General features: G+C 42.5%; 1 protein-coding gene across 2 annotated transcripts in view; it reads right to left on the bottom strand.

Annotated features, from left to right (window-relative positions):
• LOC121723722 (proprotein convertase subtilisin/kexin type 5) overlaps window positions 1-23,266 on the bottom strand; it is a 161,794-nt gene that overhangs the window by 137,571 nt on the left and 957 nt on the right. For both annotated transcript variants that reach the window (XM_042109706.1, XM_042109707.1), the window contains exons 2-6: window positions 18,483-18,686; window positions 17,437-17,505; window positions 16,845-16,887; window positions 6,962-7,107; window positions 5,402-5,593 (exon numbers count right to left, since the gene is read on the bottom strand). In XM_042109706.1, the coding sequence (XP_041965640.1) occupies window positions 5,402-5,593; window positions 6,962-7,107; window positions 16,845-16,887; window positions 17,437-17,505; window positions 18,483-18,686 (654 nt within the window). The remainder of the gene's footprint in view (window positions 1-5,401; window positions 5,594-6,961; window positions 7,108-16,844; window positions 16,888-17,436; window positions 17,506-18,482; window positions 18,687-23,266) is intronic.

Genomic DNA, 23,266 nt, shown 5'->3' with positions numbered 1-23,266 from the left:
GGCCTTGATGAAATGCGTCGCTAGACTGTTCATACACATTTTAACGGGCCAAAGTTGAAGAGCTTTTGTCCGTTATTGTTAGTGCAAATATAGGCTGATTCATGTTCCCTTGCATTGTTTAACTGAGGTCCATGGCTAGTCTGGCTTTCATCAGACCAAGCTCAATCTTTTAAAAAATCAAAAAATAAATAGCGGGCAGATCAGAGTTATGACAAAACGGTAACTAACAAACTAGATCCTAATAGAAAGCTGTTAGCTTCCCTAAGCTACAGGTAGGACTATAAGGTAGGCCTATTTACAACATAAATTGTCAATAGGCTATGCTGGCGACACAAATAAAATCTCCTTTGGAAACCAATGGCTTACGCCTTACAGTATCAAGCGGACTTGAACTGTCATATCGTGGCGAAAAGTTGTAATAACATTCACGCAGCTCCATGAGTCAAGGAAAGCGCAAATGAAGTAGCCACTTCTAAATGGGACCCACTACACAGTAGCTTAAGGTGTTTTGCTAAAGCAGCCATAATGAAATGAAGGTGTCATTGTTTGGATACTTCACACACACGTGCTTTTTAATTTCACAGACTACAACTACCAAGCTGTAATCAAAGCACATCGATTCCCCTCGCACACCCTGCACGCACTTAAAACAAAATAAACAGGCGTCTCAGTCTCACGCATGTATAGGCAAAACTGTATCAGACCGGTGTAACGTTGGTAAATCTTCCATTGCACAGAATGATTTTGTAGCACGTGCAATAAATGACAGTCGAAAGATACAAACAGTGCTGCTATACATTTGCTTGGTATAACCGCATTTATAGTTCTCTACAAATGCAATAAATCAAATGCCTCCATCACTCAACCAACGCTAACGGTAACATTACCTAGGTCCTTATTGATATTACAAGATTAACGTACCTGCAGTAAAAACCAAGCATGTCCGATAAACATCCTCAGATTTATTTCGGCTTCAAGAAGAAATGGGAATTACACTTCATGTGAACATCGTCCTATCCTTATTAGATGTTCGCTGCGGTAAATTACAGTCCTTGTATGAAGCGTCCATTGTTTTTTCCAACCCACTTTTAACTTCCAACAAAATTACGTCTCACTTCAACGATGCGCCATCTAGTGGACAAATGACTACTTCTCGCCAATACTGAAAATGCAGCCATGATGATGATGATGAATATTTATTTTGGCTTTCTTTTAATCCTACTGAATTTGTAATTATGTTCTAATACCGATAGTATGTGGGTGCCTGTGTGTGTGCATGTGTATATGTGTGCACCACCATTTACAGGCCAATGAGTGTACAGTCACTAAATGTACACATAACCTAATTTTTTTAGACCCCCCCATGGATGAAATTCTACGAAACTTGGCATACCCCCGGAGAATGCCAGGTCAATCATACACATAAAATTTGGTGCAGTTCGGAACATCTTAACTGAAGATAGGGGCGATTAAAGCAGAATAATATTGCATTTTCATTTTTTACCGGGGGGTGGGGGTGCAAATCACAAATGAGTGATTATGAGCCAGGTTGATGTGGGCCCTTGAGACCAACATACCATAAAAGATTCTTCATCCTCAGTGCCACGGCTCAGGTAGTTATTTAGGAAAAACGTTTTTTTTTTTTTTTGCGGTTCAGGGGGCCCAGCACGGGGGGAGGGGGGGGGACGAAATGAAATTTTTCCTTAAAAGTCTAGTGGGGCTACATACCCACCAAATTTCATGTACCCCGGTGGTTCGGTGTCCCGGGTATCAATGACCAAAAATTCAGGGAGTAGATGACGGGAAAAATTCTTGAATTGTGTGCATGTGTGCGTCTACAAATTTATGTTTATGTGTGTGGGTGTGTGTGTGTGTGTGTATGTGCGTGCTTGTGTGTTTGCCTGCGTATGTGTGTTTGTGCATGTGCATGCATGCGTACATATGTCTACTGTGTGAGTATGTGTCATACGTATGATTACTGTAAATGTATGTGTGTGCGTGTGTATCTGTTTATGCACATGTGTGCACATGGAATGGGTTAACATGACCCCTGGAGGCAAACATACGGAAAAAATTGGTCATTCATTGGCCCTACAGTTCTCAAGATATTCACAGAGAACTGTGTCTGCCCTACCCTCCTTTCGGGGGGTCCAGTCCAGCGGGGGGGGGGGGCTACAGATCAAAACGAAGAATGACGGTTCCATGCTATCCATGTGGGGGTACATGCCCACCAAGTTTTGTGTACCCCGGTCTTTCAGTGTCCCGGGAATCCTTGTTGGTGTACGTCACTAAATGTACACATAAATTATTTTATTGTAAGGCCCCCCATGAACGAAAGTACACAAAACTTGGCATGCATTCGGAGGGTGTCATAATGATCCTACACTTTTAATTTTGTGCAGTTTTGACCTTGTCAGCCAGAGATATTGTGATGAAAACACCTAATTTTTTGCTTTTTAATTTTTAACTAGGTGGCGCTATACATGAAATAAGTGGTAATGGGATGGGTTGACATGCCCCCTTAAGACCAACATACATAAAAAAGGTGGACCTCCTAGGCCCTACGGTTCTCGAGATATTCACAGAAAACTGTCTCCGGCCACCTACAGGCCAGTTGGTGTATAGTAACATAAATGAATTTATTGTGTGGCCCCCCATGAACGGAATTCCACAAAACTTGGCGTGCATACAGAGGGTGTCATAATGATCCTACACTTCCAATTTCGTGCAGTTTTGACTATGTTAGGTCACAGATACCTTCAATTACAACACCTCATTTTTACTTTTTTGTGTTTAACTAGGTGGCGCTATACATGAAATGAGTGGTTATGGAATAGGTTGACATGGCCCCTCGAGATCAACATACAAAAAAAAAATGGTCCTCTTAAACCCTACGGTTTTCGAGATATTCACAGAAAACTGCGTCTGCCCTACCCTCCTTTCGGGGGGTCCAGTCCAGCGGGGGGGCTACAGATCAAAACGAAAAACGATGGTTCCATGCTATCCATGTGGGGTTACATGCCCACCAAGTTTCGTGTACCCTGGTCTTTCAGTGTCCCGGGAATCATTGACGGAAATTTGGGCATGCGAAAAAGAAAAAAAAAAAGAAAAAAAAAAAAAAAAAAATCTGACTAAAGCGGCGGTCATAATAAATTATGAATTGTGTGTAGTTATTATAAAGTGTTACCACTTTTTCTTTTATTTGCTGGTATATGGGTCTTTAACTCTGAAGAACAAAAAATGTCTCCATAGTAGAGTTTAACGAATGTAGCAAGATTGCTGGGGCTACCTTAGTTAACATTCCTTCCCTGCATAAGAACAGAGCACTCAAAAAAGCCTGTGTCCAACAGATGTAAGACAAATAGATACAAGAACTCTTTTATACCCAGTCACCAGGTTTTTAAACACTCTCATTTGAGTGTTTTTACAAGTACTATTTATTATGTTCTTATGTTTTTATATTTACAGTTTACTTTATGTTGTATTTTATGTCCACTGTTTTGGTGAGCCCTCATGTTGTATGTCTGTTTATGAATATGCTCTCTCTGCTGGCTGCATAACAAATTGCCCCTTGGAGATAATAAAGACACCTTGAACCTTGAAGTTCACTTGCAGTGCACCTAAAAGTTCACTATGTTTACACCTTTAAAATACTTTAACTATACTATACTATTCTTATACTTTAATAAAATACTTTACTTTAATCAATTGGTTTATGGGTATGTATTTTGAAAGATAGTGCCTTGAAATCAGAAAGAGGAGACATTATCGGAGATTTCTGTCTAAAGTGAGAAAAGTACATAAATCAATGTATGTAGTGTTTTGCAAAAAGTGTGAGGCTGATAATGTGCTTATTGTGCAAATCTAGGCGGATGTTTTGCTCCTTGAGTGTAAGATTTCGCTAACTGTGGAATACTTTTGATTTTAGTTTTTAAGCAATCATAAAAAACTGTAACGCAGATGCTGACATTAATTTAGGAACATGTTCTTCGTGGTTAGTTTTGTAAAATAAGAGTTAGAATTGAAGAACTGACTTTCAAAACAACACCCTGGCGTATAGCCTACTGTGTTTGAATTCACTGTAGCGTATATCCTCCTATAGCCTGCACAGTGCAAGGTCTGCTTTATCATATCACATCCTAATAGCCTAGCCTAGACTTTAGACTTTTTATTTGTTTGCGTTGCCTCTATTTGTCAGTTGAGTCAACATGTTGAGTTGTTATCTCGGATTTCCACGGCAACGACACTGCTTTCAGAGGCGACCAAGAGAGCGCCATCCGCCAAAACTAGGCTCGGTGCATAGCCTACTTAAAACAGAGCAGAGCGACCGGAGAACCACTACAGTATCGCGTCTGAAAACAGGGGTGTTGTATGTTGCAATTGCAAACTTTGGCTAGACATCATCATGAACAGAAGGCGTTTTGCTGCACTCAGGGATGGATTACTGAACGAGCCTACCTGGCCCAGGCCTACAGACTACTTTGCTTTGCTCTTTGCCTTTTTTCTTCTTCCTCCTCCTCGTCCCCCACCTCGCATGACGTCATTGACGCATTTGAAAGGCTTTTTAGAACAAATAAGTGACTCAAAAAATACAATACTTAGCGGTGTGTATTTTCTCTGTCCCCTCTTTCGAATGCAACATTCAAATTTCTAGACAAAAAATTATATCCCGAGAAAAGTGGATTTTGAGGGGTACAGCTCCATAGATCTCCATTCATTCTGCACTTATTCGTGAGCGCCCTCACGTGGAACCATAACAGGAACTGCAACCAGTTCAGAAACCAGAAGTTTCCCGAGAGTGGCAGTTTTCCCCTTATTAGACATTCTCTGATTTTATCTAATTTGCAGGTGTCAGGGAGCCGCTATATGCGGAAAACTCCCGGAACTTCCGGGAGACTTGGGATGTCTGTCAATGACATGTCTGCTATATTTGAATTTAATTTTTGACACTTGTTGACACTTAGCAATGGAGAAAACCAGTAAGACCTGTTTACGCTCTGAACTAGCTTATATTGGTTGTTCACATCATTTGAAACAAGTGTGATCAATTTTGAGTAGTGTTTACGTAAGTTCCATGCAAGTATACTGAATAACTCACTTTGAATTAGTATTACAACTGTAGCTGTTGGTCAAGGTATTGCCCATATCAGTCCCTGCTTTAATGAAGCTTTCTGCTGGGAGATTCTGTGCTCCTTGGGCCCTTTGTCTTATTATTTTTACTTACTCTCAAAAAAATGTACATTGTACATTGGATAGTAGATTTTACTCTTGTGTGTGTTTGGTTTAACGACATGTATGTGTAATGTCATATGTGGACATGTTCTAACTTTCTGAGGTGGGCAGGGGGGCCCTTTTCATGTCAGTACCCAGTGGCTCATAATCCGTCCATGGCTGCACTCACCGTCAAAATATTGTCCCTGTTGGCAGGGCACAGGGCACTGGCCGTAAACGGGCAGGGTGCCACTTGGGCACAGGTCGCAGTCCCTCATGTGTGGGCCGTGGCACGTCTGACAGGACGTGTGGCAGGACTGGCAACGCCACCCGCTGCCATCTCCAAACGAGCCCTCGGGACACTCTTTCACACAGTCAAAACCTGACACGGGATGGGTAAATAAATGAATAAATGAATGAAGGAAGGAAGGAAGGAGAACATAGCATGTCACATTTTAAAACATAAAAATCAAGGCCATTAATCATTTTCTATTTATCATTCACAATACAAGCCTAAAAGCCTTAGACTTACATTCACAGTCACTAGCCTTTAATGCTAAGCTAGGCCTGCTGAGTGCATTTCACCAAGGGGAGCTAATGCCAGCCAACAATTTTAAAAGATACAGGCTTCTGCCCTTGCTATCCCAGTGGCAGTGCCTGTGTTAGATGAAGATAATATCCAAGACATGGTCCCTGCCTGGTAGTAATGGACCCCCATATAACTACATGTCTACAAAACCTAGGCTCTCTAAATTTATCTAAACAGAAATAGTAACTCAAGGATAATTACAACAGTAACCAGCAGAGGGCAGACTTGTTTAATCAACAACTATCACAACTTCTACATAAAAATTATTATGTTTTTTTTTACAGTACACATGTCACTATAACCCCATTACCCCATATAATGCCATAACCCAATACAAAATCTGCAAAACTACACACTAGTATTCAGCCTTTGACTCAATTTTCAATTTCATAAAAACGTGAAAACTGAATAGCCTCACTATCTGACAGCTGAACAGTAAGTATAGGCCTAGGCTAAAGGGCCTAGGCCTATACTATAGATGGATCTATCTATCCATCTATACACATATGGGTCTGACAACACCGTTGTAACATAGTATTACTGTAACATCCTTGTTACCCCATAAATGGCTTCCTTACCATGTCTTTATGCATGTTCTTCATTCCACTGTTTTGCATTGAACTCATTTGCATTCAGTAATAATTTACCTGTCAAATGAAAGAGCCACTGCTCAAGCTATGACCCAAATTACCAGTGCAAGGGCCAAAACAGAGCAATGCATCGATAGGTCATAACTTAAAGGTAAATTCTCATAATCTATATAACATGTTTGGTCAAAATCAGCTACATTCACCTCACAGTCCTCAGAGCACTTGATAGATCGCCTGTGTAAGTGAGAAACAAACTGAGCCATTGGACTGAGCCATTCAGTATTCAAGCCAATCAACACATTGCCTCAGGAGTATAGAAGGGAGGGGAGTCATGTTTGATTTCTGTTGAGCAGAACATATCCAGTTTGCTAGAATCAAGAACCCCACCTTTATAAATCCTCCTGCAGTTCAAAGCCCAGAGAAGGGCAATGAAACTCTTCATGAAGGGTTTATTGCAGTGGTACCACTGCAGAAGATCAATAAGGGAGAAACACACCGAGTGATCACTGCTTGAATGCTCCTCCGGTTAGAGACCCAGAGAGGGAAGGAGGAGGCGTTGACTGTACCGTACCGTGCAAGAAGTGGCCTGGCTGGCAGGCCAGGCAGAGGGTGCTGCTGCGGCAGTCTGCGCACTGGGACGGGCATCCCTGGCACAAACCCCTGTCCTGGTCCTCAAAGGTCCTCTGGGGGCAATGCCTCCGACACTGGTAGCGGTAGCTGTGGACACACACACATACACACACAAAGAGTCACTAATAGTGAATACGATGGACAACAAACACAAACAGCTACACGGTTGGACGAGACTGGCTGCTACACTACAGCATGTATGATCAAATAAACCTTGTTATTGTACCTAGTTAGATAGATGTAGCCCTACAAGTACAGTACCAGTGACATGACTTTTTAGGAATGGGCTCACACATGTAAGCATTATTTCTGAAACAATGTCAGCCTTGAACTCTGACACAGTGATATGGGCTTGACTTTGTTTTTATCCGCGGATAAATTCAGTGAGCCTTTTGGAATAATTGGATTGACAGAAGAGTGTGATTTTCAGATCAAAAGTGTCCAGTCTAGTCAGGTGACCGCATTCTTCTGCTGTCGGACTAAACAACTGTGGATGTCGGTCACTGCGTGGAAACTAGAGATGTCACAGAATGCCTCAGCACACAAGGGCCAATCCCAGAGAACCTCACTGCATGTTCAGCACACACTTGCATACGCCATTGTTCTCTCATATTCAAGAATCAAAGGCTCCTTTTCCAGAACAGAGCTCTCAAGGGCTGGCTGCAGGGTCCGCAAATGAAGTGTTCCGTTCGTGGAATGTAGAAGTAGTTGTACTTTTTTTCAAATGTGCACAGCGCCGCTCTCACATCTAGTGTAGTCCCAGTTCCACTGATTACAGTGAAAGCTAATTGTTGCAGCATTTGCTCCATGGACAGAATGCTTTGGTTGCCCACCCAGTGTAGCCCTGATATGACACCCCTTGGCAGAGGGAGTGTCTTATTTTTGTAAAAACTAACAGTGCTCAATTTCTGAAACTATAACTGTAACACTTGTAGCTACTCCATTTATGAACTTTGCCAAACTGTAAGCACGTTCACTGCCTCACACTCAGTCACTCAGTTTGCAATTTAATAACACATTTCTAGCAAAACTGAACACATTGGTGTCTACAATATACGCTATTTTACAAATTGTCTTCTCACATTGACACATGTAAAAACACTTTCAGATCATTAGTTCACTCAGCAATCAGAGATTGAGCAGAACACTATAAATAAACCACAGGTGGGTGAGCATAAGGTCTGGATTACAAAGTAGGACAATATTGGACAGTGTAAAGAGGCATAAGAATTAGAGGAGGATGAGGAGGTGAAGAAGGATAAGAAGGGGGAGAAGGATGAGGGCATGGAAGTGAAATGGAGGAGTAGAAGGAGGAGAAGGATGAGGGCATGGAGGTGAAGTGGAGGAGGAGATGGAGGAGGAGTTGGAGGTGAAATTGAGGAGGAGAAGGATGAGGGCATGGAGGTGAAATGGAGGAGGAGATGGAGGAGGAGTTGGAGTAGGAGTTGGAGGTGAAATTGAGGAGGAGAAGGATGAGGGCATGGAGGTGAAATGGAGGAGGAGATGGAGGAGGTGAAGGATGAGGGCATGGAGGTGAAGTGGAGAAGGACGAGGACCAAGTATTCCATGGTGCCTAGCATAAGACAACATTGCATGTGTAGGCTACTTTGCACTATTTTGCAAACTGATATGCCCTGCACACAGAGAAAGCAAAAGCCATAAGTGCATTTATATTATACTTTTATACTATCAGTGTGTACATGCTTTGTGTGCTAATTTCAAAGTATCTGCGTTGGTTTTGAACATTTCAACCAGAAATCTTCTAGGAACAGTTTGGAAGGGTCTGTACTAAGGCAATGATGAATGAATGGTGTTCAGTAGTGTTTGCACATGTGAGGAGTGAGTGTGAAAAAGTGAGAATACGCCTTAAAGGTTTAGCCCCACCTTACATCTCTGAACTTCTGCCCCCACACTCTAGGTCACTCGGGTCACAAGACCAACTACTGCTTGCTGTCCCATGTACACGCCTTAAAACCTGTGGCGACTGAGCTTTTTCTGTAGCTGCTCTAAAGTTAACCACACAAACTGAATTGGCATCAGTGTTCTGCTCAAGAGTGTAAACCAAGGCTTAAAAAAACATCAGTGTAAACAATATTGTAAACAATATAACATTATATATAAAAGCAACACACACAAAACCTGAGTAGAAAATAGTCAAATTACCACACACACACTGAATTGGCTATAACAACCCAAATAACTGTCACGCCTTCTACAGTATTGCTATCTCCTTCACACTTTACTGCTCCATCTCCATACTCCCTTCAATTTCTACTGTTTGCCCTGGCTGCAGTCTGAGCATGATAGGGAGATTCTTCTTCACGAAGGTGATCATTTCAACATGCTCAGGTGTCAGCCTGCTCCTGTGCTCGTCAATGATAAGTGAGACTGCGCTAAAAGGCCTCTCACTGTTGCGTTTTAAAAGCGAAACTGATGCCACAACTTGTCTGGGTTTGCTGAAGTAACCTAGGCTACAGGCTGCAGTTATTACAGAGAATCAAGCAACATAACAAGTAGGCCTATCTACACTATTTAGAGACAGGTCAGGAGCTTAAGTTTACCGCGACAACAGCTGTCACTAATTCACATCGTCGTAGACTGCGCCGATGCACAGACTAAACGGTAAAAAAAGTTATGATAGCCTACTGGAAGCTTCTACCTTTTGGATGTGTAGAGTTGTAGGCCTAGGTGCACTTAGTTGTTAGCGATTGACCAGGTTGCTTTTTGAAATGAAATGCGTTTGTTAGGCTAGCCGATTGTAAAAATAGGGAAATTAAAGTGCGTGCTGTGCCTATACATTACACAAACAATCTTAAATCGCGGAGATAACATTCGTTAGACAGGCAAAGCTATCAGCAGCAACATGCATAAGAGCCTTAATAGTAAGAGGGTCTCGCGGACACTCGCGGTCGCGGTTAACATTAGGCTATATTAATTCAACTGTGACATGAAATGTTTGCTCGATAACTTTAAATTCTTAGTGGGACATGCACAGACAAGTGGGATGCTGGACAGGTCGCTAGGTGTGCTGAAAAACGCGGACCGTATTTGAGGGGGAAAGCTGAAAAAAACTGGAATGGATTACCTGCATCGGTGCGCTGGAAAACACGGACCAGAGTTTTGAAAACAAACTGGATCGGGAGTCCGGATCGGGATTTTCCCGTGCAGGCCGATCCCATATTGATATGCATTTTTTGCTAATATCGGCGGCCGATCCGATCCAAATATCGGATCGGGACATCCCTAAAATACATTTTTTCTCACTTGCTTTTAATACAGAATGATGTTTTTGCTCTTGTTTTATTTTTCTTATTTGTTTTTATTTATCTTATCTATTTTCTTGTCGCTGCTACTAGTCTTGCCACAAATAATCACACTTAGTTTGTGTAGATGTATGGCCTTTGTGTAGATGTATGGTCTTATTGTTATGACTTATTAGCTAACCTTTTCTTTGTTCAGCACTTTGGCTCAACCCCTGTTGTTTTTAAATGTGCTATATAAATAAATGACTTGACTTGACGTGACTTAATAAGTGTGGCACTTTGTGATAGTGTTTGAAAAACGAAAATCAAGTAACTTCCTGTTAGATTATTGCATGTTAGATAAAGAGTTGTGTGCAGTGTTGGGCAAGTTACTTCAAAAGCGTAATGCATTATTATGACCGCCGCTAGGTTTAGTCAGATTCTTTTTTTTTTCTTTTTTTTCTTTTTCGCATGTCCAAATTTCCGTCAAGGATTCCCGGGACACTGAAAGACCAGGGTAGACGAAACTTGGTGGGCATGTAACCCCATATGGATAGCATGGAACCATCGTTTTTCGTTTTGATCTGTAGCCCCCCCGCTGGACTGCACCCCCCGAAAGGAGGGTAGGGCAGACACAGTTTTCTGTGAATATCTTTTGTATGTTGATCTCAAGGGGCCATGTCAACCCATTCCATAACCACTCATTTCATGTATAGCGCCACCTAGTTAAACACAAAAAAGTAAAAATGAGGTGTTGTAATCGCAGGTATCTGTGACCTAACATAGTCAAAACTGCACGAAATTGGAAGTGTAGGATCATTATGACACCCTCTGAATGCACGGCAAGTTTCATGGAATTCCGTTCATGGGGGGCCACACAATAAATGAATTTATGTTACTATACACCAACTGGCCTGTAGGTGGCCGGAGACAGTTTTCTGTGAATATCTCGAGAACCGTAGGGCCTAGGAGGTCCACCTTTTTTTTGTATATTGGTCTCAAGGGGGCATGTCAACCCATCCCATTACCACTTATTTCATGTATAGCGCCACCTATTTAAAAATTAAAAAGCAAAAAATTAGGTGTTTTCATCACAATATCTCTGGCTGACATGGTCAAAACTGCACGAAATTGAAAGTGTAGGATCATTATGACACCCTCCGAATGCATGCCAAGTTTTGTGAACTTTCGTTCATGGGGGGCCTTACAATAAAATAATTTATGTGTACATTTAGTGACCGTACACCAACAAGGATTCCCAGGACACTGAAAGACCAGGGTACACGAAACTTGGGCATGTAACCCCACATGGATAGCATGGAACCATCGTTTTTTGTTTTGATCTGTAGCCCCCCCCCCCCCCCCCCCCCGCGACACTGAAAGACCAGGGTACACGAAACTTGGGCATGTAACCCCACATGGATAGCATGGAACCATCGTTTTTTGTTTTGATCTGTTCTTGATTTTGTTTTGATCCCGCTGTACTGGACCCCCCGAAAGGAGGGTAGGGCAGACACAGTTTTCTGTGAATATCTTGAGAACCGTAGGGCCTAGGATGACCAATTTTTTCCGTATGTTTGCCTCCAGGGGTCATGTTAACCCATTCCATGTGCACACATGTGCATAAACAGATACACACACACACACATACATTCAGAGTATTCATACGTATGACACATACTCACACAGTAGACATATGTACGCATGCATGCACATGCACAAACACACATACGCAGGCAAACACACAAGCACGCACACACACACACCCACACACATAAACATAAACATGTACACGCACACATGCACACAATTCAAGAATTTCTCAGAATTATGAACAGGCAAGATGGGGGTGGGGTTGTATAAAATGAATTTTACATGAACTATCATGTTTTGGTACTTGTTGTCTAGCAGATACCAGTGAGAATTGAGTGTGCATAATGCAATTTAGTGAGACAGTTAGAATCATATAGGCCTTTCAGCGTGATTTATTTTTGTGGAAAAAATGTGCTGGACTGGGCGGCGGTCATATTTTGTACCGCTCTGCGGTACATCTAGTTTATTACTTGTTACTGTCATCTCAAAGTAATTCGTTACATTACAATATTACTGTCTTTGAATTGTAAGGCATTACACTACGTTTACATTTCTTTCACCAAAATAACAGGAAATATGGATTTGGTGTTCTCAATAGATCTTCATGTGTTCAATGCAGCTCATTACACGGCAGGAGGTGATGTGGTATGGCAAAATGACTGAGCTAGGCTTAAGGCTAACAAAAGAACAATATAATGGTTGCAGTTATGGCTCATGGGACAATGTAGGCCCCAAAGGTCAAAGGTCATTCACAACTTAATATAGTAAAATATAGCCATAGTGAAATTGTATGTTGACTTTATATGGTTCTCATCATTGCTGTGCCTTTCCTTCCACTTACAGTGGTATAGACTTAATGCAAATAGTTTGAGAATAATGGCTATGATCTTTGTCTGTAAAAGCAACATTTTAGTTATTCTCACTGCTTGAAATGAGAAGTATAGCCTAACCATGTTAGATCTGTTGCATGAATGGCAGAGATAACTCAAATTCCCTTTCTACAGTCATCTAAACAAGGCAATCAAATTCCAGGACCAGCATAGATTACTTTTTTTAATTCTTGGATAATCTTCTCTGGTGCCAATTGAGCATTTCTCAATTTTGGATTAAAAAGCAAAGTAACTTCAATTACTGAGAATTGTACCGAGTAAAATATTACTGAAATTGTATTGATAATGCCTTACATTACTGCATTACAGCAAAAAGCAATGCATTACTACGAAATTGAAAATGGAGTCAAAGGCTGAGAATTAGTGTTTGGTTTTGCAGATCCGGAGTGGGGTTGTGATATTTGAGTGACATGCAAAGATTTTGTATGTAAGCAGTTAAAAAAAACTGTAAATGAGTTTAGGAGTATTCAAGGCCCATAGCCAAGCATTGGGATCTTTTTCTGGCTGTTCCATCAGCCCTCTGGGCTGGCCTTTGTGTGTCTAATAAGAGAGACTTCTGATTAAACTAAAGTAAAGTGTAGTCAAACATATAGCCCCACACAGATTAAATTACAGTGAGGTCATTCAGCAGGAACTCAGAGGAACAATGATAAGAGTTGGCAGGGTTATACATGGGATTGTAGCATGGCTGGTTCAGTGTGAGTGTGTGTGTGTGTGTGTGTGTGTGCATGTCTATGCATATGTAGTTAAGCATATGTGCGTGTGTGTGTGTGTGTGCACTTGTGTGTGTACGGTATATGCATATATATATATACGCATGTATACAGTATGTCTTGAGTGTGTGTATGTGTCTTGAGTGTGTGTGTGCATGTGTTGGTGTGTATGTGTGTGTGTGTAACCGTGTGTGACAGACAGTGTGTGTGTGTGTGTGTGTGTGTGTGTGTGTGTGTGTGTGTGTGTGTGTGTGCGCATGCTTAAGCGTGTGCATGAGCATGTGTGTGTGTATGTGTGTGTGCAACCATGTGTGACAGTGTCTGCATTTGTGTGTGCCATGTGTGTGTGTCTGTGTGTGTCTGTGTGTGTGTGTGTGTCTCCTGGTTGTCCTGCTCTGCCCTCCCTGCTGTGTTGCTGGGGTGCTGTCGGCAGTAGTCCGAGGGTAGCTCGCCTGTTTGAGGAGGAACAGCTGCGGGCGCCACAACACATCCATCACCGTGCACAAAACCAGCTGATCCACACCAGAGCCTCTCAATGACTACCACAAATAAAACACCGAGCAGAAAGGACAAGAAAGGCAGAAGAGAGAAGAAAAGGAGGGAGAGGACAACACAGAGCTGCAGCTCCACTTTCAGCACATGTTAGCGACCAAGAGGAATGCCTCTGTGCAAACATTTGTTGTGTCATTTGTTAGAACTTCGGCGCATGTCCGCATTTCAATTAGTCATTTCAGTCGTAAAAGTAAATGTTCCAAAACTTTCAATAAAACTATTGTAGCTGGAAAGGGGAGGTGTTCCCGGAGAAAGTATCAGAATACTGTTAAAACTGAAAAGTTAAACATAAACATTTGAGTACTTTTCTAACTGTTTTGAAAAAGCACTAACTACATAGGAAATGGAATACTAAGAAGTAGAAATTTAACCCAGGACTTGCTCCTCAAACTTCACAAGGAATGAGAAACTCAAGGTATACATGGCAACAGGGCAAACACAATGAGGGTGTGCAGCATGCGCTCACACGACAGGGCCCTCTACCACTACACCTCTCCACCATTCCCTCTCTCCACCATTCCCTCTCTCTATCTCTCCTTTCTACCACTCCCTCTCTCCAGCTCTCCCTCTCCCCCTTCACCCCCCCACCACTCCCTCTCTCCAACATTCCACCTCGCCACATCTCCCCCTTCACCCCCCCACCACTCCCTCTCTCCACCACTCTCCTTCCCCACCTCTCCACCACTCCCTTTCTCTACCTCTCCTTCTCTGCCAATCCCTCTCCACCTCTCCCTCTCCACTTTTTTAGCTCTCCCTCTCCACCTCTCCCTCTCCACCTCTCCCTCTCCACTTTTTTAGCTCTCTCTCTCTCCACCTCTCCCTCTCCACCTCTCCTTCTCCACCTCTCCCTCTCCACCTCTCCCTCTCCACCTCTCCCTCTCCACCTCTTCTTCTCCACCTCTCCCTCTCCACCTCTCCTTCTCCACCTCTTCTTCTCCACCTCTCCCTCTCCACTTTTTAAGCTCTCTCTCTCTCCACCTCTCCCTCTCCACCTCTCCTTCTCCACCTCTCCCTCTCCACCTCTCCCTCTCCACCTCTTCTTCTCCACCTCTCCCTCTCCACTTGTTTAGCTCTCTTCTTCTCTGCCCGCTATTTCCGTTTCCCTTTCCCCCGTTTGCACCTTTCCATGTTTCTATACACTCTACTATTTGGAGTGTGTGTGTGTGTGTGTGTGTGGTTGTGTGTGTGTGTGTGGTTGTGTGTGTGTGTGTGTGTGTGTGTGTGTGTGTGGAGGGGGGGGGGGGGGGGGGGGGGGTTGTTGTTGTGTGAAATTGGATGTAATGGCCAAATTGCTCTTGTAAAAAGGAGGGTAGTATTGTGTGTGTGTGATTTTAATGTTGTTTTCTGTTTTAATGTTGTATAATGTGCATGAGTGTGTGAGAAAGTAAGGTAATGGTTAACAAAAGAGTGTTGAATGTCTCCTTCTATCTCTGTCTCCCTGTCCTCTCTCTCTCTCTCTCTCTGCTTTCCTCCACCTGACCACCTCTTGGCCTCCCCTTATCTTTAGGCAAACAATGGGAATGACAGTCTTATTCATGTCTGTGCTCTGGTATGTGCTGTGGGGAATGATTTTACTGAATACCATGTACTGTACCTATGTGCTCTTGATACTTACTTCTGTGTGACCTAGAAATAAGTATGTCAAGAAATACAAGAATTGTATTGGTGACAGTGAAAAACAGAGAGAGAGAAAGAGATAGAGAGAGAGATGAGGTGAAGCAAATCAGGAAGAAAAAGAAAGAGAAGAAAGAGAAAAATGGAGTGACAGAGTGAGAAAGAAGGATAGGGAGAAAAGAGAGTTAGACAGAGAGAGAAAGAAAGAGAGTGAAAGAGCAAGGAGGCCAACCTGACAGAGATGAATAGGGAGAAGGCTTCGCCCTGCCTGAAGTGGCTCTGTGTTGGGCCAGGGCTCAGGTATCTAAGTGTGACTCAGAACAGTAAGTAACCTGATGCACACAATGCCAGGGGCCCAGAACACAGGGGCACCCATCAGGCACAATCACGAGCCTGTTCTCTACACACACACACACACACACACACATATATACTCATACACAGACACACACAAACATACTCTCTCTCTCTCTCTCTCTCTCTCTCTCTCTCTCTCACACACACACACACACACATACTAATACACCATACAGGAGAAGCTCACTTCACTAAATGCCAGAGCTCCTCTGTTTATGTTCGCATGTCAATGTTTACTGTTTTGGTGTTTTTGTGCTTTTTACAAGCTGTGGCGTGGGGGTGATAAAGCTTCTTCTGTGGTTGCAAAAAAAGCGAGAGGAAACTCTGTGGGAAAAAGCTGACTGTTTTATGATGTTGTAAATCCTCTGTGGTTTGTGTCTGTGTTGATTTCGGTGCGGTGCCTCTTTCAGTGACGTGATCTACGCACTGAGCGTCTCTGCATTCGCTGTGCCGACAGAATCCACACACTGAGACAGCTTCTTTAAATACCTACAGTCTGCTGTGCATCAGTCCCCTGCTGAATCCAAATCATGGCGTCAAGCAATATTGTGCTCGCCTTCTGTTTCCTCGTGTCAAAATGATCTCAGTGCCACTGGGACGGCACTTAAAGGTGTGAGGCAGCCAGGGGTGGAATCCCAGAAAAAAAAGCAAAGAATAGACGGAGAGAGAGGAGAAAGGAAGGAAAGGAGAGAAGAAATGAGAGGAGAGGAAAAGTGAGGAGGAGAAGAGAGATGAGAGGAAAGGAAAGTAGAGATGACATGAGAAGAAAAAAGGGATAGCATCAGAGGAGAGCACTGGAGAAGAGGGAGATGGATGAGATAAGAAGACAGATTAGGAGAGCAAAAACCAAAAGGCACACTCACAGGAAGTACCCCTCGGTGCAGCTGTTGCAGAGCTCCGGGTCATCTGTTAGTGAGAACAAAAGTAAAGGTCAGCATGACCTTCACCACACTGTGACAGTGAGGGAGACTGTGCACTCAAACAGGCTTGATATATGCAGGTCCTGCGTATGATTTTTAATATTCTCAGGTCCCTGTGGGATATATTGGCAGAACATGGAATCACTGAAGAACACTGGAATCAATGATATTCCTGATGCATTTTTGTATTAACCTCCATCAACCTGACATGAACCTGAAGCTGAACTAATCCTCACTCCTTAAAGTCTAAACATGACTAAAATATACTGTAGAATGTAGCATAGCATCCAGGAACTCTGTACAGCAGTCCCCTGGATCTTTCAGGCTTGCTGGCCTGCAAACACTACATTATTTTCAAGTCAAGACAAGATTATATTAAAAACACATAAATGTTGTCTCAGGTAAAGGTACCAACTCCACAACATCATTTCCCCCATGGAGATGAAGCAGTCTGTCAGATCTGATAAAGACGTACATATTTCAGAGAGGACAGAGAGGAAATGTGGAGTTGAAGTGGAATGGTGCTGCCGCTTACCTGGAGTGCATGACTTGCAGCCAGGCTCACAGTCAACACACTCGCCAGTCTCTGGGTCCTCTACCTGCCCTGGAATTAGGAGGACAAAACAGTTACTGTGTCATGTGTCATATATATCACTTTTGTATCACTCTTTCATGCACACATACTGTATATTACAAGTACAGCATCTGTCCAGCATCACTCTTTCTTTTCTATAGTCATACACAGCATATGTACAGCAGCATCACAAAATATCCTGGGGGAAAAAACAACAGACCTACTTCAACACTATATTACACAATACTCACTGAACCATTTTCATTAAGTTCTTGCACCTTGCTTGTTGTGTCAGAGGTTTCATTTTCTTCTAACTAGCCCTGTTCTGACCGTTTGATGCGAGTTAGGCTACTAGTAAGCCAATCCTATTACACATTCTCTTCCAAAGGTCATGCTGATCATTTTTGATGTAAATTAGAAGTGTGAACTGGCATAGCTACATACTGTAGGCAGTGTTGCAAAACTGTCGGCTTGTTGAAGTCTGTCAGGGCAATTAAACAGACAATCAAAATAATGCTATTTGGATTTACATACGAGTTATTTCAATATTGCAAACAATTCATCTGTGACTCACAACGTTGCTTTGGAGTTGCGCATAGGCAGTTTAAGAAACACCGATATAAATCATAATATTTTACCACATCTGCTCGCGGGAAAACTATATAAAGATAGCACACTTTGAGCACAGGCCTCTGAAAAGCTTTTCTTTTTTCTTTCTTTCTTTCTTTCTTTCTTCTACTTTTTTCCTCTGTTGTTTTTCTTAGTAATATATTCAGAGTAAATAATCATAACTGTTCCTATCTATCACAATCTCGGGCACAATTCATTTGTTTAAAAGTTACTTTTTACTTATTAATATATTTCTTGTTTAATCTATATTTGCTATAGTATACTGTTTATTATAGTTATTTATTATAGTATATCTCATAGTATTACATTACTATCTAAAGGAGATCTGACGGATCTGCCTAAGGGTAATTGAAGAGCTCTTGACGTGACAGACTCACCCACTCTGCAGAGGGCAGCCTGGCAGATGCCGCCGAAGAGCCGATAGCCATCCCTGCACTTGGCACAGACGTGGGCATCGACACACAGCTCGCAGTTGGCCATGCAGGGCAGGCAGGAATAGCGTGCCCGCTCTGGGTATGTTCCACGTGGGCAGTGGGGCCTGCAGTGGCCTTGGTGCAGGAAACGCTCCAGGCCTTCCTCATCTGCAGAGAGGCATGACAACGAGAGAAATGACAACATTCCAATAACAAATCTATAAATCACAGCAAAGAACAAAAGGTAGAGAGCATTTTTTCTCCTCCATGTCTTTGTATTCACTGTAACACGTATAATACACACTGACTTATGCGTGCACTCGTGGATCCACATGTCTCTGCTTTATGCATTCTGTATGGCACAATATAGAGAGAACATTAATGCAAATTAGCAGACATTTTGTTTGTAGTTTTGAATTGATCTCTCCATTAGCAGTGTGGGGGACCTTCCTGCATTGCACTCTTTGCTTTCTCTGCCCAACGCACCTACTTTCAACTTACTGACCTGCGGCGCGTTTCCCAAAACCATAGTTGCTAACTAGCTAACTTTGTTGGTTGCAATGCAATTTCCTATTGTCAACCAACTAAGTTGCTAACAGGTTAGCAGCTATGGTTTTGGGAAATGTACCCCTGACCGACACACATTAGAGCCCCCTATCACTTGCATTTGTAAAGTAACAATAACAATGGACATTATCTCTTCAAACCATATGTGTATGTACGTCTGGCCTCCTGTGCTGTAAGTCACTTGGGATGAGAGCATCTGCTAAATAAAACCTTGCAAATGATCAGAGCTCAAAAGGGTATGTGTGTGTGTGGGGAGCATCTGCCTGGGCGCAATCTGAGTAAACTCTCGAAGAAGAATTAAAGATGAGTGAGACACTCAGAAACAGCACTTCCTTAATGTGGTGGACAGCCGCCTCTGATTACTCTACTTCCTGTGTCTAATGTGGCCTCCATTAGCTGGAGATCCCCCTACCAGGAAATGGCTCGCCCTGCCCAGGGCAAAAGCCTTCTGGGAAAGGGAATCAATGGCTGTGCCCTCTTAATAGATCATCGGCCCTCGCCAAGTGGGTCTAACTGTCACATGGGCAACAGGATATTAGTACACGGTGCCAACTGCATGAAAGTTCACTGCATGAAATAAATCACTGTAAGGCATGCACACGCGCGCGCACACACACACACACACACGCATAGAGACATGAACACACACACACACATATAATGTCTATGTTCTCTAGCCTTTGGGTGTTGGTAAAGACACTTAGTTTTGAGAGAGACACTAGTTTTTGTGTGAGTTGGTACGAGCACTTTGAAGAACGTACATACCGGTAATGGAAAATAATAAGAAAACTGGAGTGCAAAGTCTCACTTTACGTGACACAGTCATTAACAGCAATTCACATGCTCTTTTAATCATTTCTCTCACTAGTATTTCAGCTCTTAAAACTACACAAGCCCACCACATCAGGGCCAGTTCCAGTGCCAGCGCTGAACACCTGTCTGTGTCGTAGTGTTAATTTTGTCACCTATTTTTAATTTAGTCTTAGTCTTAGTCTTGTGATGAAATTTCCTTTTTAGTCTTTGTCATATTTAGTCATTCAAATATCATTTTTGTTAGTCAAGTTTTAGTCGACTAGAGGTCTCGTCATTTTAGTCTAGTTTTAGTCAAAAGAAAACTAAAGGTATCTTAGTCTTAGTCAGTTTTAGTCAACACATTTTAGTCTTTTTTTTTATAACAAATTATTTCTGATTACCATTTGAGTCAAATAGTGTTTCACACATCTCAATTTTCCAACAATATTGTGTGTCCACAGGGCTACTCGTCTGTTATAATTACTCATTCTGATTTTTTGTCAGTCAGTATGTTTACATGCACAGGTAAGTCGAGCTACAGTTATAGCTCGGCTGGGATTTGACCATAGACAGTAAAAGATTTGACTGGACCACTGTCATATTCGTAGACCAGTGTTTCTCAAAGTGTGGTCCGGGGATCACTGGTGGTCCGCAAGCTATCCCAAGTGGTCCGTGAGCAGACGTGGTAAAATATAATATAGATGAGTTGTTTGCAATATTGAACCAACTTGTATGTAAAAACAGTTCTGCAACACTGTCTATGTAAGATATGCCAGTTTAAATCATACAGTATGAATCCACACAATAAGCAAAGTGCAAAGACAATAAGCAAGGTGGTTCAGTGAGTAGGCCTATTGTGTAGACTAATTATAGGCTACTGTTGAAGTAGGTCTAATCTTCTTTTTTTTTAGCTAGGGTTAGTTATGTGGTCCTGAAACTGAAAAAGTTTGAGAAACACTGTCGTAGGCCAAAGTATTAATGTTTTACTCCGCCTCGCTAGATGGCGATATGCGCCCAAACACAACACATTCCCCAAACAGACTCTCCATCTTAGCCATAGCTAACTTGCTAGCGAACTTTCCATATTAGCTTACTTGCTAGCAAACTTTGCATCATCAGTCTAACTAGTTAAATAGTTGACATTACATGATGAACATTTTCGTATGGACATTCTGGGGGATGTTAATTTGTATGAGAGAAGCTTCAACTTCTGGGTATGTAGCTTTGTGGCATAAAGCTTAGGTAGTTAGCTTGCTAACTCTGGCAGAAATCTCCAGTGTTCTTGTTCCATGTAGTTTCGTGTTGCAGCCACAGGGTTGCAGCAACAGCATGTAGACTAGCCTACAGGAAAGCTGTTGCGTATGAACTCATTCGGAATATTTTGAAAACGTAACAGCTAGATATTCTGTCTTCTCATTTTGTAGACGAAAATGAAGAGAGATTTTATCTTAGTTTTTATTTCATGCAAAACATTTTAGTCTCGTCTTTTTTCGTCAACAATAATGCATCTTAAGATAGTTTTAGTCAGTGTTTCAGGACATTACTGCCGTCTCGTCATCGTCTCGTCTTAGTCATGAAAAAAAAGGTCGTTGACGAACATATTTCCTCTCGTCTCGTCTGACGAAATTAACACTACTGTGTCGCTGGCATCGTTTGTAGCCTGTTAGCCTGGGATCTCCGTAAATAGCTGGTGTCAGCGTGAGGACAGCCTGACAGGGGTTTGGTGGCGATAGACAAGGGTAAGCAAGAGCAGAGGAGGGCTCCAGGCGGCCATGTGGCGGTTTGGCGTGCGGACTGACTAATGTCGTCCTCCCACCTCCCACCCTTCGCTCCGACACGCAGCTCCTGAGGCCAAACACAGCCCTATCAGAGGCTTCCGCAACTGTCAGCTAGATTAGGGGTTGGGGGATACTGAATGGCACACACACCGAATTGATGAGGAGAATGACTCATGTTGTAAACAGTCACATAAACAGATGCACATACACACTAACACACACACACAAACACACACACACACACACAACTATATAACCACACACGTTAATGCACACAAAGTCAGTCAGAATCATCCAGCATGGCTCATACAGAGATAAACAAAAATGTGCATGCACACTCACACAAACACACACACACACACTTTAAGGATAATTAAGGAAATAATCACAGTGCCATCACCACTAGGCAGCTGCCAGTCTGTCATCCGTAACAAAGAAATGGCTTGGAGGGTGTCCTCCATGTTGATCTGACTCCTTGCTGACATGCTGAGACACCAGGTCTTTCAACAGAATTATAGTCCACACTATTTTTGTATTTGTGGTTTGTGTGACTGATGTACAATGTACAACACAATGTACCTGCAGCCCTTCTGCTAACCTTCACCTAATTATATGATTAGTACGGTCTCCGACAAATAATTACTACATTTTATTTTTTGAACTGAATTTGCAATTGCAAAGCATCTCCTGGATGGATCCTGGCCTATTCTGGTTCAGATAAGTTAACTGATGATGATGACAATGACAAGGACAATGACGTAATCCATTTTAGAATCAGGTGTTATCCACTCGCCAGTCACAAAGAAGTCACTAAAAACACTGCAAGTACCAAGTTCAAAAAGCACCGTTTAAATACGTTTAAAATTGGGCAAAACACCAACAGATTTGACCTTTGAAATGTAAATGCACCAATGCAATTTCCTCAATAACTTAGGTAGTCAGTAGTAATATCAAAGTTCCAAAATTGACCTTTTAAATGTATTCTGTGTTATTGCCTCATAAAGCTCATATTATTTACAGATATTTCTACTTAAGCATGCACTTCACTTATCATCACTTATCTGTGCACCTGCAATACCACGGAAACAAACTAGGGCAGCCATGATCTTTGTTTTGCATATAATGGAAAAGCTTTGCTTTGTCTGCTGTGATAAGCCAGGCCTGTTCTATTCCCTGTGTCCCTAGGTAGTTTCTGAGCAAAATGTGGAGGTAGTGCTGGGTGTGGGGGTAGTTGGGCAGGGGTGGTGGTGGGAGTGGGGGAGAGACAGACGCCGAGAGCCTGAGACGAGGCTCCTCTGGCTCAGGGCACCTATAGAAGGGCCCCGGGGGACGTTTTTCTGTGGTGTGACAAAGGCCCCTGTCTGACATTATCAAATTTCAGTGCTCACAGCAGAGGAACAGGAAGCGATCTCACACCTTAACACCACTGGGCTTTGCACTCTTGCATTCACATCCATTTCTGTGATTACATTTGGCCAGTCATGGTCATTAACTACGCCTAATGCTAGTGAACCTGTGAAGATGAGTGACTGAGGATGATGATGATGACGATGATGATGATGAAGGTGACGGTGTTAGTCATGCTTTGCCTCTCTTTCACTCTCTTTCTTA

This window comes from Alosa sapidissima, chromosome 11 (assembly GCF_018492685.1).
Source record: "Alosa sapidissima isolate fAloSap1 chromosome 11, fAloSap1.pri, whole genome shotgun sequence".
Classification (NCBI taxonomy): Eukaryota; Metazoa; Chordata; class Actinopteri; order Clupeiformes; family Clupeidae; genus Alosa; species Alosa sapidissima.
This window is presented reverse-complemented; position numbering and strand designations above follow the sequence as displayed.